General features: G+C 39.5%; 1 protein-coding gene across 2 annotated transcripts in view; it reads right to left on the bottom strand.

The window, feature by feature from the left end:
• Nucleotides 1–12205, bottom strand: part of ANLN (anillin actin binding protein) — a 44281-nt gene extending 32076 nt beyond the window's left edge. Inside the window, exons 1-6 of one of the 2 annotated variants that reach the window (XM_042475279.1) lie at nucleotides 12077–12117; nucleotides 9063–9103; nucleotides 5401–5554; nucleotides 4009–4269; nucleotides 2766–3106; nucleotides 1881–2082 (exon numbers count right to left, since the gene is read on the bottom strand). In XM_042475279.1, coding sequence (XP_042331213.1) covers nucleotides 1881–2082; nucleotides 2766–3106; nucleotides 4009–4269; nucleotides 5401–5506 — 910 coding nt within the window. In that variant the 5' untranslated portion in view covers nucleotides 5507–5554; nucleotides 9063–9103; nucleotides 12077–12117. Of the gene's footprint in view, nucleotides 1–1880; nucleotides 2083–2765; nucleotides 3107–4008; nucleotides 4270–5400; nucleotides 5555–9062; nucleotides 9104–12076 lie in introns of both variants that reach the window. The other variant, XM_042475278.1, reaches the window with a different exon arrangement.
• Nucleotides 12206–15482: the final 3277 nt, after the last annotated feature.

The following is a 15482-nucleotide window of genomic DNA, read 5'->3' as shown; positions in this document are numbered from 1 at the left end:
AAAATTTCAAGGCACCCATAATATGAATATAACATGCCTGAATACACCATCAAAACATCTTAAAACACAGTGCTGTACCATATAGATAGCTATACAGTTGGCCCTTCACATTCATGAGGGTTAGGGGAACAAGACCCTTGTATGGAAAAGACAAAGGAAGAAGAAGGCAACTGAACCATGGCCTTCAGCCACCTCCCCTCCATTTCCTGGGACAGCTAGCTACAGCTACAGCGAACCTATCCCGCATCCCTTCCAATGCCTGGGGCAGCTGGAGCAAGCTGTCCTAGGCATTGGAGGAGGAGGTGGGAGGGACTCATGTGCAGGCTGCAAATAACAAAATTTGCAAATGCCAAGTCCGTGAATGTGAAGGGCCGACTGTAAAATGTTTTTTTTAAAACACTCAAACTTCATGACTGAGCTACCTTCAATCTTCTCTAGATGGCAGTTCTACGCTGCTCAACATATTCGGAGTTTTCAACCGGAATTTTTAAATTATCTTAAAAGCTGCCATCTATATAAGAAGCTCTTTTACAGAAGAGTATGGCCCACCATGTCAAAAGCCTAAATTCTGAATACATACGCAAATATAGTGCAAATGATTCAGCTACATGGATTTTGATTTCCCCCCACCCCTGAGAGAATTTAGGATTTTGTAAACCAGCTACATAGTAGATTTGAGGGAATGGAGGTGATGTTGTAAGATACAAATTCTAGCATGCTGCCATTCTTGATATAGTCAGCCTTTCTTTAAAAGTGACTTCACCAAAACTTAGCTGTGTAGGTTGACGTTAAAATATAAAGCAAGGATAGAAAGTATCAGATTCTTTTCCTTCCTGACCCTAGGAAGAAGCCATCCAATACAGCATGAAAGTCTTCCCAGCCCCAAAACAGAGGACTTACCAAAAAAGAAAAAAATGAACTATGAAATTGCTATCAATGGCTGTTTGCTAGTGGTATCTTAAAGCAAACTATTAAGAAGTCATCTCCAAAGTTACTGCATTTAAAAAAAACTAGGCTGATAGAAACCTGCAGAAGAGGTTTCTCTGCTGTCACCACTGTTAAGAAACCTGTTGTATGCTTCTTTTGTATGGATGGATGCTATATATATTCAACATCTCAAATGGCTTCACATGGACTACTGAGCGTCAATAACTAGTCAGTATCATCCTTTGCCATTCTAATATGAACAACAAAACTGAAGTGAGTCTTACAAAGGATATCATAAGTAACATAAAATCAGTTTTGCACAAATAATGAAAGGAAGATACATGACAATAAACTCCAGAACAAATAAGAAGCTAAATGCAGTTTGTAAAAACTGCAACATCTTTAAAATGACATGATTCTCCATGTCCCCCATTTGCACTTCATTTCAAAGATTTGGAGCAGGTAGGTCCTGAGCATATCATCCTTGTACATAGGACTGCAGCCACTGGGGGTAAGTCCCTATTAAAACAGTGGGACTTAGCTCACAAATAAGTATAGCTTCAGTTCAAAATTTTAGGAAAATATCAACAGATAGACAAGTAAGCAAAGGAGATTGCAGCAAATCCACAACCTAAGTGGAATTGTGCAAAACATTAGAGAATATTAAAGCCATCATCACCACTTTACATTTCCATTCAGTTCATACACAGAGCTTTGGTCATGGCCTAACAATCATTTGCTGCCGGAAGCAATGTATTTAAAGATTATTTATGTTATTTAAAGATGCCTATAGGTCATGTATCACACAAGTTAGTTAAAAAAATACAAAGCTAAAATCCAATTAAATTAATAATGATTAAACCCAAAAATTAACATTAAAATCACTTGTGTATGTGTTCCAAGTTCAACATTATTAAAATGAAAGCTATTTAAAGAATGAATTTGCCTGTCACCTGGTGTGGTTGGCTTATCCTTGTAATCAAGTTGTACTTGTGTTCCTTTAAATCGCTCGTTTTTGGCAAGAGGTTGTTGAGACAATGCTGGTTTCAGTGAAGGCTTAATAGCTTTTTCTTGAGACAGCAGTTTGGATTGCTCAGTTTCTTTAGAATTACTGTTAGTTACTCCTGATTTTTTTGTTCCAGAACTACTAGGTCCCTAGAAGGTGGGAAGTAAGAAATAATCGGTTTCACCAAAAATAACAAAGATCATTCTGCATAAATGTTCTTACTGTAACGGAAATGCAACATTAGCAATTCTGGCGTTATTGCTCCAAAACTGAAGCACACTTTTAATTGTTCATCTAGGAGGCCTGAACAAATGTCTTCATCCCCTCACAGTGCTACTTTTACAAGTACAGCTTAACCAAGAATCTGTAAAGGGAATTAGCATTTCCCCAGAGCATCTATATATGTTAAAAACTGGCCAATTTTGGGGAGTTCTCATCAAGGAAACACCTAGTTAAAGCACGATTCTGGCCAATATTCACTTCAGCATACTGTGCTTAATATTGTATTTAAAATGACCATACACCAATTCCCCACATATTGACCCAAGTCATGATTGAATAACATTGGACCAAATTGGTGTCTCATGACAACCGCTATCTATAGCACCCAATTTCTGTGAAAAAGGTTGCATGCCAGACCTCATTTTCCTCTCCTTAAAGTGCTACTCAAACAGCCCATTCCTAAACAGATTGTTTTACAAGTTCTAAAGCCTTAATGTGTTCAATGCTACTTACTCTCTAATAAATGCACTTAGGATTGCTGCCTAATATGTCAGCCTGTGCTCTGAAGATCTAGATAGGAAATCACATGAGATTAAATATGATCACTTACCAATATTCCAGAGATTGCTGACTTATTCACAGATGACTCAACAGCCTTTTGCGAACAGGATGCTGCATCCTGCTTTACACTGCCACTATTGATTCTAGCAGATGCTCCACTTGTAGTGGACAATTTGGATAAACAAGTAGTACCAGGCTGTTCTTGTGTATTGTTTTGCTTTGCAGATGGATGACTTAGGTCATTTTCCCAGGAGCCAATTGTAGCAGCAAGGTTAGCTAGACGGCCTCTTCGCCCTATTGGGGTATCCGCTGTAAGAGGGAGTTGTCTGGGTGGGGAAGCAACAAATTCTTTTGATTGGATAGGCGAGCTGCAAGAACTTTCAGGCAAATCTGCAAATTAAGATGGTACAGAGACCAATATTATATAGCTATAGAGTACTTGACTATAAATACCAATGAGATTAAGAATTTTCTGAAGCAAGAGTACATATATTCTAAATACAAATGGCACAAAAGACGAAAGAGGCTACTCTTCACCTTTTCCCCAGATATGAGATTGTTTTAAAAATTGGTGCCAAGGCAACACTCATACTTCAGATATCTAAACTCTGTACCCACAGAGGTTCTTATAAGATACTATAGCCTGAAAACAATATAGATATGCCCTAACATATAATAGAATCCTCATATGTACCATAAAGCAACACTAACTGCGTGGAACAACCTTCTTTGGCTGGCTCTGCCAAGTGAAAATCACCTCTATGAAATGAGACAGCAACATATTAATAAGGTGAAGATATCAAGTCCTTTCCCTTTCAGCCTGCTGATGACATATAACTAACATATCTGTTAATGTACATGCAGAACAAATATTTTTATACTATGGGGTCAAGCAGACTGGCAGCTTGGAGTGGCTTGAGGCTGCTCCAGCCCCAGTCACCCCTATTAACAACTCTAATTTGATTATATGATTTTGAAAATAAACATTTTCAAAACTATACAATCATATTATGGCATGTTTGCATCACTACACTATATTTGCATTCTGCCATATCTTTACTCCAACTGCCAAAAGTGCAATCTGCCTTCTTGCATCAGTATTGTTTATTTATGATTGTTATATTTATTTATACAGTATCCTGCTTTCCCCCCAAAAACTAAGACTGCTTTCTACAAAGTTGCATCTTCAATATGTCCTGATACTAAAATCTCATGTTTTGCTTGTTTATATCATTGTACTGTTTATGTCATTATTTTTTGGCTACATATATAATGGAAAGTGAAATATTTACCACTATCCCAGCAGCGTCGTTGTTCAGCCAGCTTTTGCATACGTGTTTTAACTGAAGTAACAGAAGCTAATCCAGATTTAGGGTCCTGTTCTTCAGTTTTGATGGGTGATACAACAACCTGAGGGGTAGGAATCCCTTCAGGAGGAACATCATTTATAGAAGAAGGGTTAATTGGGCATGTATTCTCTGAATTAGAAACTGGAACCTCCACATTGTCCGAACAACGTCTTTTGGAAGGTGATGGCTTCGTACTTGGTTTTTCTGTAGAAATTTCAAAAGAACAAACAATTCACTGAATATATTTTAGGCTAAAATCAAAATGGAAGTAAAAACAGAACTGTGCTAGGAAAGTATTAGGAGTGTGCATAAAAGAACAAGAATTCATCCTCTTTAGACTCTCCATACTGTATTAGAGAATTGCTTCTTGTTTAACAAGCTTCTTCTGTACTGCCTTGCTTGCAAAAATGTATTAAAGAGTCAGATTATCCACATGACAGCAGTTTTGCTTATAAAAATCCTAGAATTTACTGTTAATCTAAATGTTAGCAGATATCCTACAGGTCCAGAATGTCATTTTATTATTAACTATGGTCCAAAACACACTGCAGAAATAATCTGGTTTGAGACCACTTTAACTGCCCTGGCTCACTGCTAGGGAATTCTGGGAGCTGTAGTTCTATGAGACATTTAGCCTTCAGGGAGGCTAAATTCAGAGAGTTCTAGTGTCATAATAAACTAGACATTCCAGAATTCCCTAGCATTGAGCCAGGGCAGTTAAAATGGTCTCAAATTGGATTATTTCTGCAGTGTGTTTTGGACCTATGTGAACTATAGATTGAGTCTCCCTTATCCGGAATTCTGAAATCCAAAATATTCCAACATTCAAACCCTTTTTCATAGGTGGTTGAGATAATGACACTTTTGTTTTCTGATGGATCCCATCTTCAAGATATTTCATTATGTACATATATGCAAATTCAAGTATTCCAAAATCTATCCCCTCCAACTCCAAAACACCTCTGGTCCAAGCATTTTGGATAAGAGAGACTCAACCAGGATTAATAGTGTTTTTAATGCTGTATTAAATAGTATATAATATTTATATTATATAATAATATTTATATAATATAATAATTTATATATTAATAATATTTACCTAACTTCTTCCCACAAATATTAGCTCAAAGGTTCAAAGACAATCTATAATAACAATAAAGCCATATTAAAACATCATTAAAACTACTACTCACAGTTTAAACGGCTGAATGAAAGCCATTTATCTTTATTAATTTTAATGTCAATTTGCCAGAAGGAAAAAGATTAATGGACAAGTGAAGAGCCGATGCACAGAAACCTGCAAACCTGATAACACACACAGGCTGTGAAAAATACCTTCTTCGCTATGCTGCAGTGGCTGGTTACCAGCTTCTGATAATGGTTCTCTGCTCCTCTTTGTTTGTGTTGTAGTTCGCAATCCAGCTGTTGGCCGTCCTGCCATTTTCTTCTGTAAATTTTCTCTCCTTGCACGGGTTCGCTCTAAAAGTTTCTAAACATTTCACAAAGATCACAGATCACTTTTTGCAGAAGACAGTTGTGATTTATCTGATTATTAACAAGTCACTTTCACTGCATGGAAGTGGTATATTAATATAGTGACAATTCTTCCTTCAGTCTTTCTACCTATGAATAGGTAGGGAGACTTTCTGTGTTACCAATTTTATTAATTTTGTTCACAGAAATTACGGAGCAAGCTTGGACATTGGCAAATGCCTGTAGCACTTGCCACAATTTATTGAATGACAGAATAGATAAGCTAGACAAGCTTCAGCTCCGAAACCTGTCAGTTCTGATTGGCACAGTTTCAGAAAGTCACCTTAATTCTAAATGGATAGCAGGCAACTGGCGGCTAATGATAGTACTCTGAAATGATACACACAATAGAAAACAGTTGTTAGAATGTGACAGCTACCCTTCTTACTCTTCTGAATGGCACCCAAAATACCAGGAGGGTGTGTGTGAGAGAGAAAGAAAGGGAAGAAGAGATCATGAACAAGCATAACCAGCAGGAGGTGGCATTTCCTCTGGCTGAATTGCAAAAGAGTCATTTTCTGCAAGTGTTGAAAACACTTATTCGTAAAAACTTTCCCAGAAGTACCATATATACATATATAAGTTGACCCCATGTATAAGTCAAGGGTAAGTTTTGGGGGCAAAATTATGGATTTTGATATGACCTGTGGATAAGTTGAGGGTAAGACTTAGGGGCATATAGCAAAGGAGCTAAAGGATGAAGCAAAGCAAAACAATGTCAAAGAATTTACAAAATTCCAGCAGACATAACTCTTTGTGCTCAGTCTTAAGGCTGGATGGATGAGAGAGTAAGAGGGAGTCAGTGCTTCCAGGACAGATTATACTCTTCCTTTTCACCAGGGGATGGTTTCTTCTTTTAAATAAGAGTTAAGGTACAGAGTACTTACATTGTTGACCCATGGATAAGTCGACTCAGGTTTTTTGGGTCAATTTTTTGACCTACATTTCTAGACATACATGAGTATATACAGTAAATACTATATTTGGATGCATGACAACCAGCACCTATAGTTTAACGGATTTTCCAGGAGGTGTTATTGGTGAAATTAATTCTGGTATGGATAATTACTTCACCCAGGTCCACCTCCCTACATGGGATAGTGGTGGGTTGTATGCAGCTCCAGCCCTATTTTTGTCGTCTCCTAAAGCCTTGGACAACCCTCCCCCCCCGTAGGTACTTTCTTTTCACTCACAAATGGTCCAAAACATACTTTAAACATCCATAAATGTGGGTTATATGTCCCTCCACAGATTTAGCCACCAACCTGACCTCCCAAAATAGCAAAGAATCAGCCTAAGCAGGAACTGGACATGGCATCACTTCCAGTTAATACTACTACTACTACTAAAAATAATAATAACATTTATTTATAATGCCCTTTTCCACCAAAGGGCGTACATCAGAAACATATACAATAAAAAGTGCACAATAAAAACCACATTATAAATAAAATACTAAAATAATATACTAATATGTTAAAAATAAACAACCAAAATCCCCCTTAGTCACTACCCATCTCTGCCATCATAGGCATGGTCAGCAACTTACGTGCCAACGGTGTTCTGGTGTGGCCTGCCAGGATAAGCAGGAGCAAATATTGCCCCTATTCCAGCCGCCCAGTACTGTCTTAATCGTTTTTCCCAGAAAGATGAACTGAGGTAGTTTTACTTGGCCTTCATCTGCATCACCCAATTCAGTTGAAAATGTTTTGGTCCCTTCTAATTCAGCTGAGTATCCATTGCAATTTCATACAAATCCACCCTGCTTTATGAGGATGCTTGCATAAATTTATGCTATCCCACCACCTCAACACAAACCTGAATATATAAGTATGGTGGAGGGCAATCGCAAACTTCATTTCCAAGTTCCTTCCCTCAGTTAATCCAAAGAATGAACTATCATACCTGAAAAAGTTAGGCTGACGGGGCAGCTTCGGTTGCTCCAGAGGCATGACGCTTAGACGATGCATGCCCCAGAACGCTGGAAGCCATTCGGGATGCTGGGGCCGCCTAAGGCGGCCCAAAAATGACCCCAAAATGAGTGGATCTTTCTACTCCTTGCCGTAGTCCATTTAGGACCATGGCACAGGCACCCTTGGGGCAGAAGCATGTGTTTCACCAGTGGGGGGCAGCTTCTGGTCGCTCCTAGATGCCCATCTGCTTAGCCCCATAGTCTAGTCTTATGTGACAAAACACATTTAAGATGGGTTCATTTGAAAAAAATGCAGCAATATTTTCCCCACTTTGAATCACAGTTGGGGGGAAAAACCTTCAGAAAAAAACATAAGCATGTATGCCACAAGTGGCCGTTACAGACTGCCATAATAAAGCTGCTTTGGGTCTCTTGGAGGTATGCATGCATCCTAAGATCGGAAGCTGGACCAAAGCTGCATCCAGTGCTTAGGAATGAGTGTGGCTTTGGCGCAACCTCCAGACTCTTAGGACCCATGCATCATTTAAATAGCATACCTCCAAAGAGACCCGAAGCAGCTTTATTTTGGCCAGTCTGGAACAGGCCAGTAGCAGGTAAAAGAATTTCCTTTTCTGCTTGAGGTGTTCCACTGTAAAAAACCACACCAATTGATTTAAAAATGTAACTCATTACTTTGGCACTGGAAACTGCTGAAGCAGAAAACACAGGTCTAGTGAGGGTGTTTTTCTTGTAACAAAATAGAACTAATGTAACTACCATTTCTTTTAGAACACCTAGAGCTATCTTTCATTAGGCTCTACTCTCTGAAGAAGTGCCCTCTAATATTGAAGGAAAAAATCTTTTTCATGCCACCTGAAACTAGGAATGATCAAAAACATCAACCTGAAGGCTACAAAGAAATGTACTTAGGAACAGAAGCGTAATTTAATAACCAAAGGAGAAGGACCCCAGACAAAATAAAACAAACACCAAAACTGAATAGTGGTACACTGTCCATTCATAGTCTATCAGTGATGCATATTTTGAGATATTTGTGACAAAAATCCCTTTTGAGAGCCAGATACTTCAAGGAAAAAAGTACACTCACAATATTACGAAATTTTTGATCCACCATTAAATGAAAAAACAGGTTTGACATCTGCACTACAATTAAAAAATTCATTCCATTGAATCTGTAAGAGGGTGTACCATAGGGAATCTTTCTGCACAACACACAACGAAGTTCATTTTCATAAACAGCATTTGAAAAAGGAACTTCATCAGAACTGTTTTGTCAAGATCACCAACGGCCAAAAAGGAGGAAAAACTGAATGTTTTGAAAGCAGCGTCATAAAAAGATAACCATTCATTTGACATACAACAGTTATGCCATTTTGGGTAAGTTCCTTATCAAAGGAACTGCTCCAAAATAGGATTTATTAAACCGAGTTGCATTTAGTCCCTTAAATTACTTTATCTATGATAAATGGCATCCGTAGCACAATTCTATGCATGGTACTCAAATAAGCTCTACAGTGTTAGTGGGACTTACTTTCAGTGAAGTATATCTAGGGCTGCAACTTTAAAAGGTTGCTAAAAAGTAAGCAAAGAAAATTACACCAATTTCAATTTATCAGTCCTCCACACATTTTCCTGGGAATAAAGTGAATGAACTCATCAGGTCTAAAGAAAATTGTACCGTTACACCACACCAAAATTATCATGCATACTTTTTTTGGACTGGCTAAATCCAATTTTAGCTCCAACTAGAGACCACCTTTGAAAGAATTGGACTAGTCTAAATAATGACGCAGCCGTAATGTCAGTCTCATTAACTCAGTGAATCTACTGTAGCTGGGACTAAAATTGGATACAGCCGTTAGACGTCTGAATCCATAGCATTGCTATGTAAGGACGGTACTGAATTACAGATGATATACAGCTTCATCAATATTCTTTTCATTTAAGACATAGTTTATAATAATTTTAGTTCAGCAGAGCCCAAGTGTAGAAGTGTGAGGATTTGTTGGTTAGTCCTTTAAAGATGTGACAGTATAGGGCTATCATTACAGGGTTTCTGTCATTAGTCAGGAGTCCAAGGACTATTGGAAAGTTGTTGCACCATACTTCAGAAAAATATCAGGACGATCACAACCCAGAGCATCTAGCAGTGAAAGAGTTGTTATTCTTGACATGTGTGTTTCTTTTTCCTTTCAGTTTTTATCACCATTTACTATTACTGTGCGAACCTACAAGAGGGTTATCCTCTTTTAGTTTTAGACAGCGCCAGCGCCAGAGGTTTGGCGCTTTACTGTGTTGCACCATGGGTTTCAAAACACACTGAAGAAATAGTCGAGTTTGAGATGCTTTAACTGCCCTGGCTCAATGCTAGGGAATTCTGGGAACTGTGTTCTGTGAGACATTTAGCTTTCCTTCAGAGAGCTCTGGTTCCACGATAAACTACACTTCCCAGGATTCCCTAACATTGAGCCAGGGCAGTTAAAGTGCTTCATACTGGATTATTTCTGCAGTGTGTTTTGGATCTGAGATCTACTACTCTAGTTGGGATTACCAACAGGATATAAACCGCCAATAACCATCATTATTCCACCATGCAAGAACAAAGCTACACAAAACCTTTTAAAATGACAGTAGCTTTTAAACACCGGTTATAGCAGTGGCCTCAAACGGTGCTCTTATCCGAGTTTGGACTTCAGCTCCCAGAATGACGCAGACTATTGACCAACATGGCTGAGGCTTCTAGAAGCTGAAATCCAAAATCTCTTAAAGGACACGTTTGAGGACCACTGAAGTTATAGACAACACAGAGACATTTGCTAGGGTTAGGGGCACACTTGTGAGTGTGGAAAACCGCATATAACAAAACACTGTGTTTTTAACCTGAGAGGACACACACACATCACAGCCGACTTTATCATTTAATAAATTGCTCTCTGCTGCTACAATCGTTTCTCCAGTACAACTCTGTGGTCAACATTTGGTTAAAGTGACCATAGATTGCGCTGGGAGGACCTAGATATCCTAGAGAGGGACATATTAACATATCCTTGGATAACCAAATCACAACTACAAAGACACAAATACGGAGGGATGGGTGTAATAGGGTTTTTTTGTATAAAAGCTAAAGCCAGGCTGTACTAAAACCACACTTTTCAATCTCCTCCTTTTACCATATCAGTCAGCCCCTACCTAATCATTTCATTATATACAAAAGTTGTTAGTTTCTAAAGAGAAGCCCTGCAAAGCGTGTCCAAAGGAGGGTGACTAAAATGTGTGAAGGGTCTGGAAACCATGCCTATGAGGAAACGACTCAGGGAGCTGGGGATGTTTAGCCTGGAGAAGAGGTGATATGATAAGCCCTGTTTAAGTATGTTGAAGGGATGTCACATTGAGGAGGGAGCAACGCTTGTTTTTCTGCTGCTCCAGAGTCCTAGGACCTGGAGCAATGGATGCAAGTCTGCAGGAAAAAGAGATTGCCACCTCAACATTAGGATGGAACTCCTGACAGTAAGGGCTGTGACAGTGGAAACACTCCCTGAGTGTAGTGGAGTCCTCCTCCTTGAGGTCTTTAAGCAAGGCCTGGATGGCCATCTGTCAGTGGGGATGCTATGACTGAGAGTGTCCTGCATGGCAGAATGGGGTTGGACTGGATGGCCTCTTCGGTCTCCTCCAACTCTACGATCTCTATGAAAACAAGTCGGGAGAACTTCAGGTGGTTAGTGGTGAATGCCAAGTTCCTAAAGGCATCTTGAGAAGCACAAAAAGCTTCTTGGGATGCCCACACCCATATTGGGTTCATTCTTTCCCAGTGAGGTCAAAAGAAGGGGGGGGGGAGAAAGAAGAAGGCATTTGTGTGTTGTGTTATACAAAGGAAAAGATGACCTGGTTTGAGAGCGCTTTGTGGCCATGGCTGGAGGCTATGGCCTTCTGGGAATGGGAGTTTGTGGTGGCCCCAGAGCGGAGCATAGCTCCGCGCTGGGGGCCACCACAAATCCCATCCCACAAAGGCCATAGCTTTTCAGCCATGGCCCACTAAAGCACTCTCAAACCTGGTTATTTCCCAGTGTGGATGGCAGACTTACCATTTCCTCCAGTATGACTCCAGTCCCTGAAGGAAAAGCCTTACCTTTTCCAGAGGTCTCTTGCTTTCTGCCTTATCAGTCTTCCCTAAAGCCCCAGAAAGCCAGAAGGCAAACAGGGAAACAACCAAAAGGCTTTGAGCAGGGAAAGCAAATGAAAAAGCAACAACTCAGGTCCCAAAACCAAGGCAGCCTTAAGGAAAAGGGCATCCCCCCTGATACCAAAGGTCAATGGGCTTCTTCTTTCCAAGAAATAACCCAGTTTGAAGCTGCTTTTAACTGCCCGGCCAGAGCTAGGGAATCTGGGAATTTGTAGTTTATTGTGGCACCAGAGTTCTGTAATAGAGAAGACTAAATGTCTCTCGCCAAACTAAACTCCCAGGATTCCTAGCATTGAGCCAGGGCAAGTTAGAGCGGTCCCAAACTGGGCTATTTCCGCAGTGTGTTTTGGATCCTTTGCACTGACCTCAGTGAAGGGGTCCATGGCTGCCAGCCGCGTCCTCCAAAGGCGAGAGACACCTTCTTCCTCTTCTGCAACGAAGACAACCGCCCTTCAGATTTGAATTTCAGCGCCTGCCACAGCCGGGCCGCACAATGCGCATGCGCCCCGCGAGCCCCGCCCAAGAACCATTCCTTGTTTGTTTGTTTTTTCCCCCCTCCTGTGTGCTCAACCTAACCGCCTCGCTGGCGCTGTTGAAAAGCCGTGTGAACTTGATTAGCTGAAGTGGGCGGGCCAAGAGGATGACTGGCGTGAAGCTCAGCCAATGAAGCGAGCGCCTATGTGCAAACCACTTTTCCCCCCTCAGAATTGAGCTCTGTCCCCCTTCTTGTGCCATTTTATAAGCTTCTAGTCGGCCTATCTGTGGGCCAAAACAGATATAATCCAGTTTGAGACTGCTTTAACTGTCCTGGCTCAATGCTAGGGGATTCTGGGAAGTGTAGTTTTGTGAGACATTGAGCCTTCTCTGTCAGAGAGAACTCTAGTGCTACAATAAACTACAATTCCCAAGATTCCCAAACACTGAGCCAAGGCAGTTAAAGTATATGTGTGTGTGTGTGTGTGTGTGTGTGTACACACACACACACACATGCTATATGTACGTTGTATACACACACATAGAAATCCCCAAACACTGGGCCAAGGCAGTTAAAGTGTGTATATATACAGTGTGTGTGTATGTATATATTGTATACACACACATAAAAATATATGTCTATGTATACAGTATGTATGTATGTGTGTATATATATATATATATATATACACACACATATATATATACATATACTATGTGTGTGTTTGTGTGTGTATATGTATATATATATATATGAACACACATATTTCTATACAGTGTTGAATATAAAAATCAGAGCTGCTGGATAAAAGGCACATGATATGGCAGAAGGCAACAGACTTCCCCTCCCCCATTTTTCTTGTATACTATAATTATTTTTATTATATTATATTATACAGTATTATTAAATTCTCTGTTCTCTCCTTTGCCAGTAAATAAAAAGCACTTTTGCTGATAAGCGCCTGGGCACACATTCATAGTTCCACTGCAAAATAAACAGTGCCCTTTTCAAGGTAGCAGTGTGTGTGTATTAATTATGATGATTTATATATGAATATGGCTTTGCCTGCAAAGGTCACAGAATCAGCTGTATTACAGAGACTCTTATAATCAATTCATGGCCCTATGTGACTCTGCTTGACCTTGGCTCCTTAAGGAAATGGAGTCATCAGGGATCTGAAAAGCCTCCTCATACAATCTTGGGAGTGTAAAGGCAGAAGGCATAAATGCAATAACTTAATCAGGAGAGCAGTCATATGATGTTACACACAGACCTATGTATACTCCACATCAATAGAATATCAAAAGAATAAGTTTTTTCTTAAAAGAGGACCTTCAAATGCAGAAATATATGCTTGGGATACACACATGCAGACACATACAGAGAGAGAGAGAGACTATTTTTATTTATTTATTTATATTTTTATTAATGTCTAATTAACAATTTGTAAGCCACTCTGATTGCTTTTTAGCTGAAGAGCGGGGTATTAATTATTATTATTATTATTATTATTATTATTTAGAGCAGGGTGGGAGTGCAGAGCATAGGCTGCATGTGGCCACCATTTCCATTTTTAATCCTCAAAACCTTGAGGCTCCTCCAATTTAATTTTCTCATCTTAAAATAGAACAAAAGGCTGCCCAGAGCAGGAGAGTGCAGCAAAATAATAATAATAATTATTATTATTATTATTATTATTATTATTATTATTATTATTATTATTATATCCTGCCTTTCTCCCAATATAGGGACTGAGGGTGGCGACTTGAATTCCACCCCTTGTCAGCTTGCTTTAGATTAAGAAAATCATCGAAATACCAGCCAAAAAAAGCACTGGAAATCAAACCAGAGGTTATATCCTAGTCACCTGAAGGTCATTCTTTCAGCCAGGTTTTTGCCAAAAATGCACAATGGTGAACAGCGGCAAAAATTGAATCCCCCCCCCATTCAGTTTACAAAATGCAAGCTGAAACTAGGAAAAACTGCAAAGCCATGATGACCAGATAGACCAGCATGACACAGGAATTAATGTGTGTGCTGTGAGCAATGATGGCTCTGCAGCATTGCCTTTAAGTTTGAGAAAAGCTATCCTCTGCACACAGTCTAGGTTTACCTAAAAGCCTAAGGAGCTGTTTAGGTATAGACAGAGCTCTTAAGGACATTTACACAGACTCCTTCCTTTTTCCTCCTCTTTGTGTGTTGTATGCAGTTACTATGAGAATTATTTTTTATTTAAAAACCCTGCATGTATTTCTGTACATGTCTTAATGGATCAGACTATGCTTACAAACATTTTACACTTCTACAGGTTTAAAAATCGTCCTTTTGTCAAATGTAGTTTTTATTTATGTAGAAAGTATCACAAACCTGGAAAAGCAAACATTTCCAAGAGCAACTTGCACTAAATAGCCTGAGAATCTATATAGGCAAAACTTTCTCCACTCTTTAACGTAGCCCCAATTAGCTGTATCCTAAAATAAGGGGAAGGTTTTAAAAGACTTAATAGGATGCGGCACTGAAATTATTTTCTTTTGCCATTTCTTCCAAATTTTGGATAAATTCTTTAGGAAGAGATTTCCAAGTATTGGCCACTTGATGAATTTCATAGGAAGGGAAAGATTTCAAAGACTCGTCCTTTGGCACACCATCGCTGGAGCAGGCCCTTGATATCCCCTGGGATTTGGTTCCAGGATCCCCCAATGGATATCAAAATCCATAGATGTTCAATTCCTATTAAATACAATGGTGGCTCTTATATAAAATGACAAAATCAAGGGCCCCATACAGACAGGCCAAAATAAAGCTGCTTCGGGTCACTTTGAAGGTATGCTGGTTAAATGATGCATGCGTCCTAAGAGTCCAGAAGCCGTGCCAAAGCCATGATCCAGTACTAAGGACTGAAGCATGGTTTTGGCATAGCTTCTGTGCTCTTAGTACGCATGTATCATTTAAACAGCATACCTCCAAAGTGACCCGAAGCAGCTTTATTTTGGCCTGTCTGTATGGGGCCAAGGTTTGCTTTTTTAGAATTTATATACTGTTAGAATATTTTCAAGCCATGCTTGAATCCATGGATAAGGAATCTGTGGGTATGGAGGGCCACCTGTATAAGTGCAAAACACAATCAATGTTTTTAGTGATTTTGATTTACTAAAGCCTGCTTTCAAAATACACTACAGTTACTGGTTGACCCAAGGAAAGATAGCAGGATGAAATTCCACTGTGACATCATAGAAGCTTCAACACAATGTTCTAGAAAAGCAGGTAAAGAGAGTGGCAGTTAAGTATATAGTCAA

This window comes from Sceloporus undulatus, chromosome 6 (genome assembly GCF_019175285.1).
Source record: "Sceloporus undulatus isolate JIND9_A2432 ecotype Alabama chromosome 6, SceUnd_v1.1, whole genome shotgun sequence".
Classification (NCBI taxonomy): domain Eukaryota; kingdom Metazoa; phylum Chordata; class Lepidosauria; order Squamata; family Phrynosomatidae; genus Sceloporus; species Sceloporus undulatus.
This window is presented reverse-complemented; position numbering and strand designations above follow the sequence as displayed.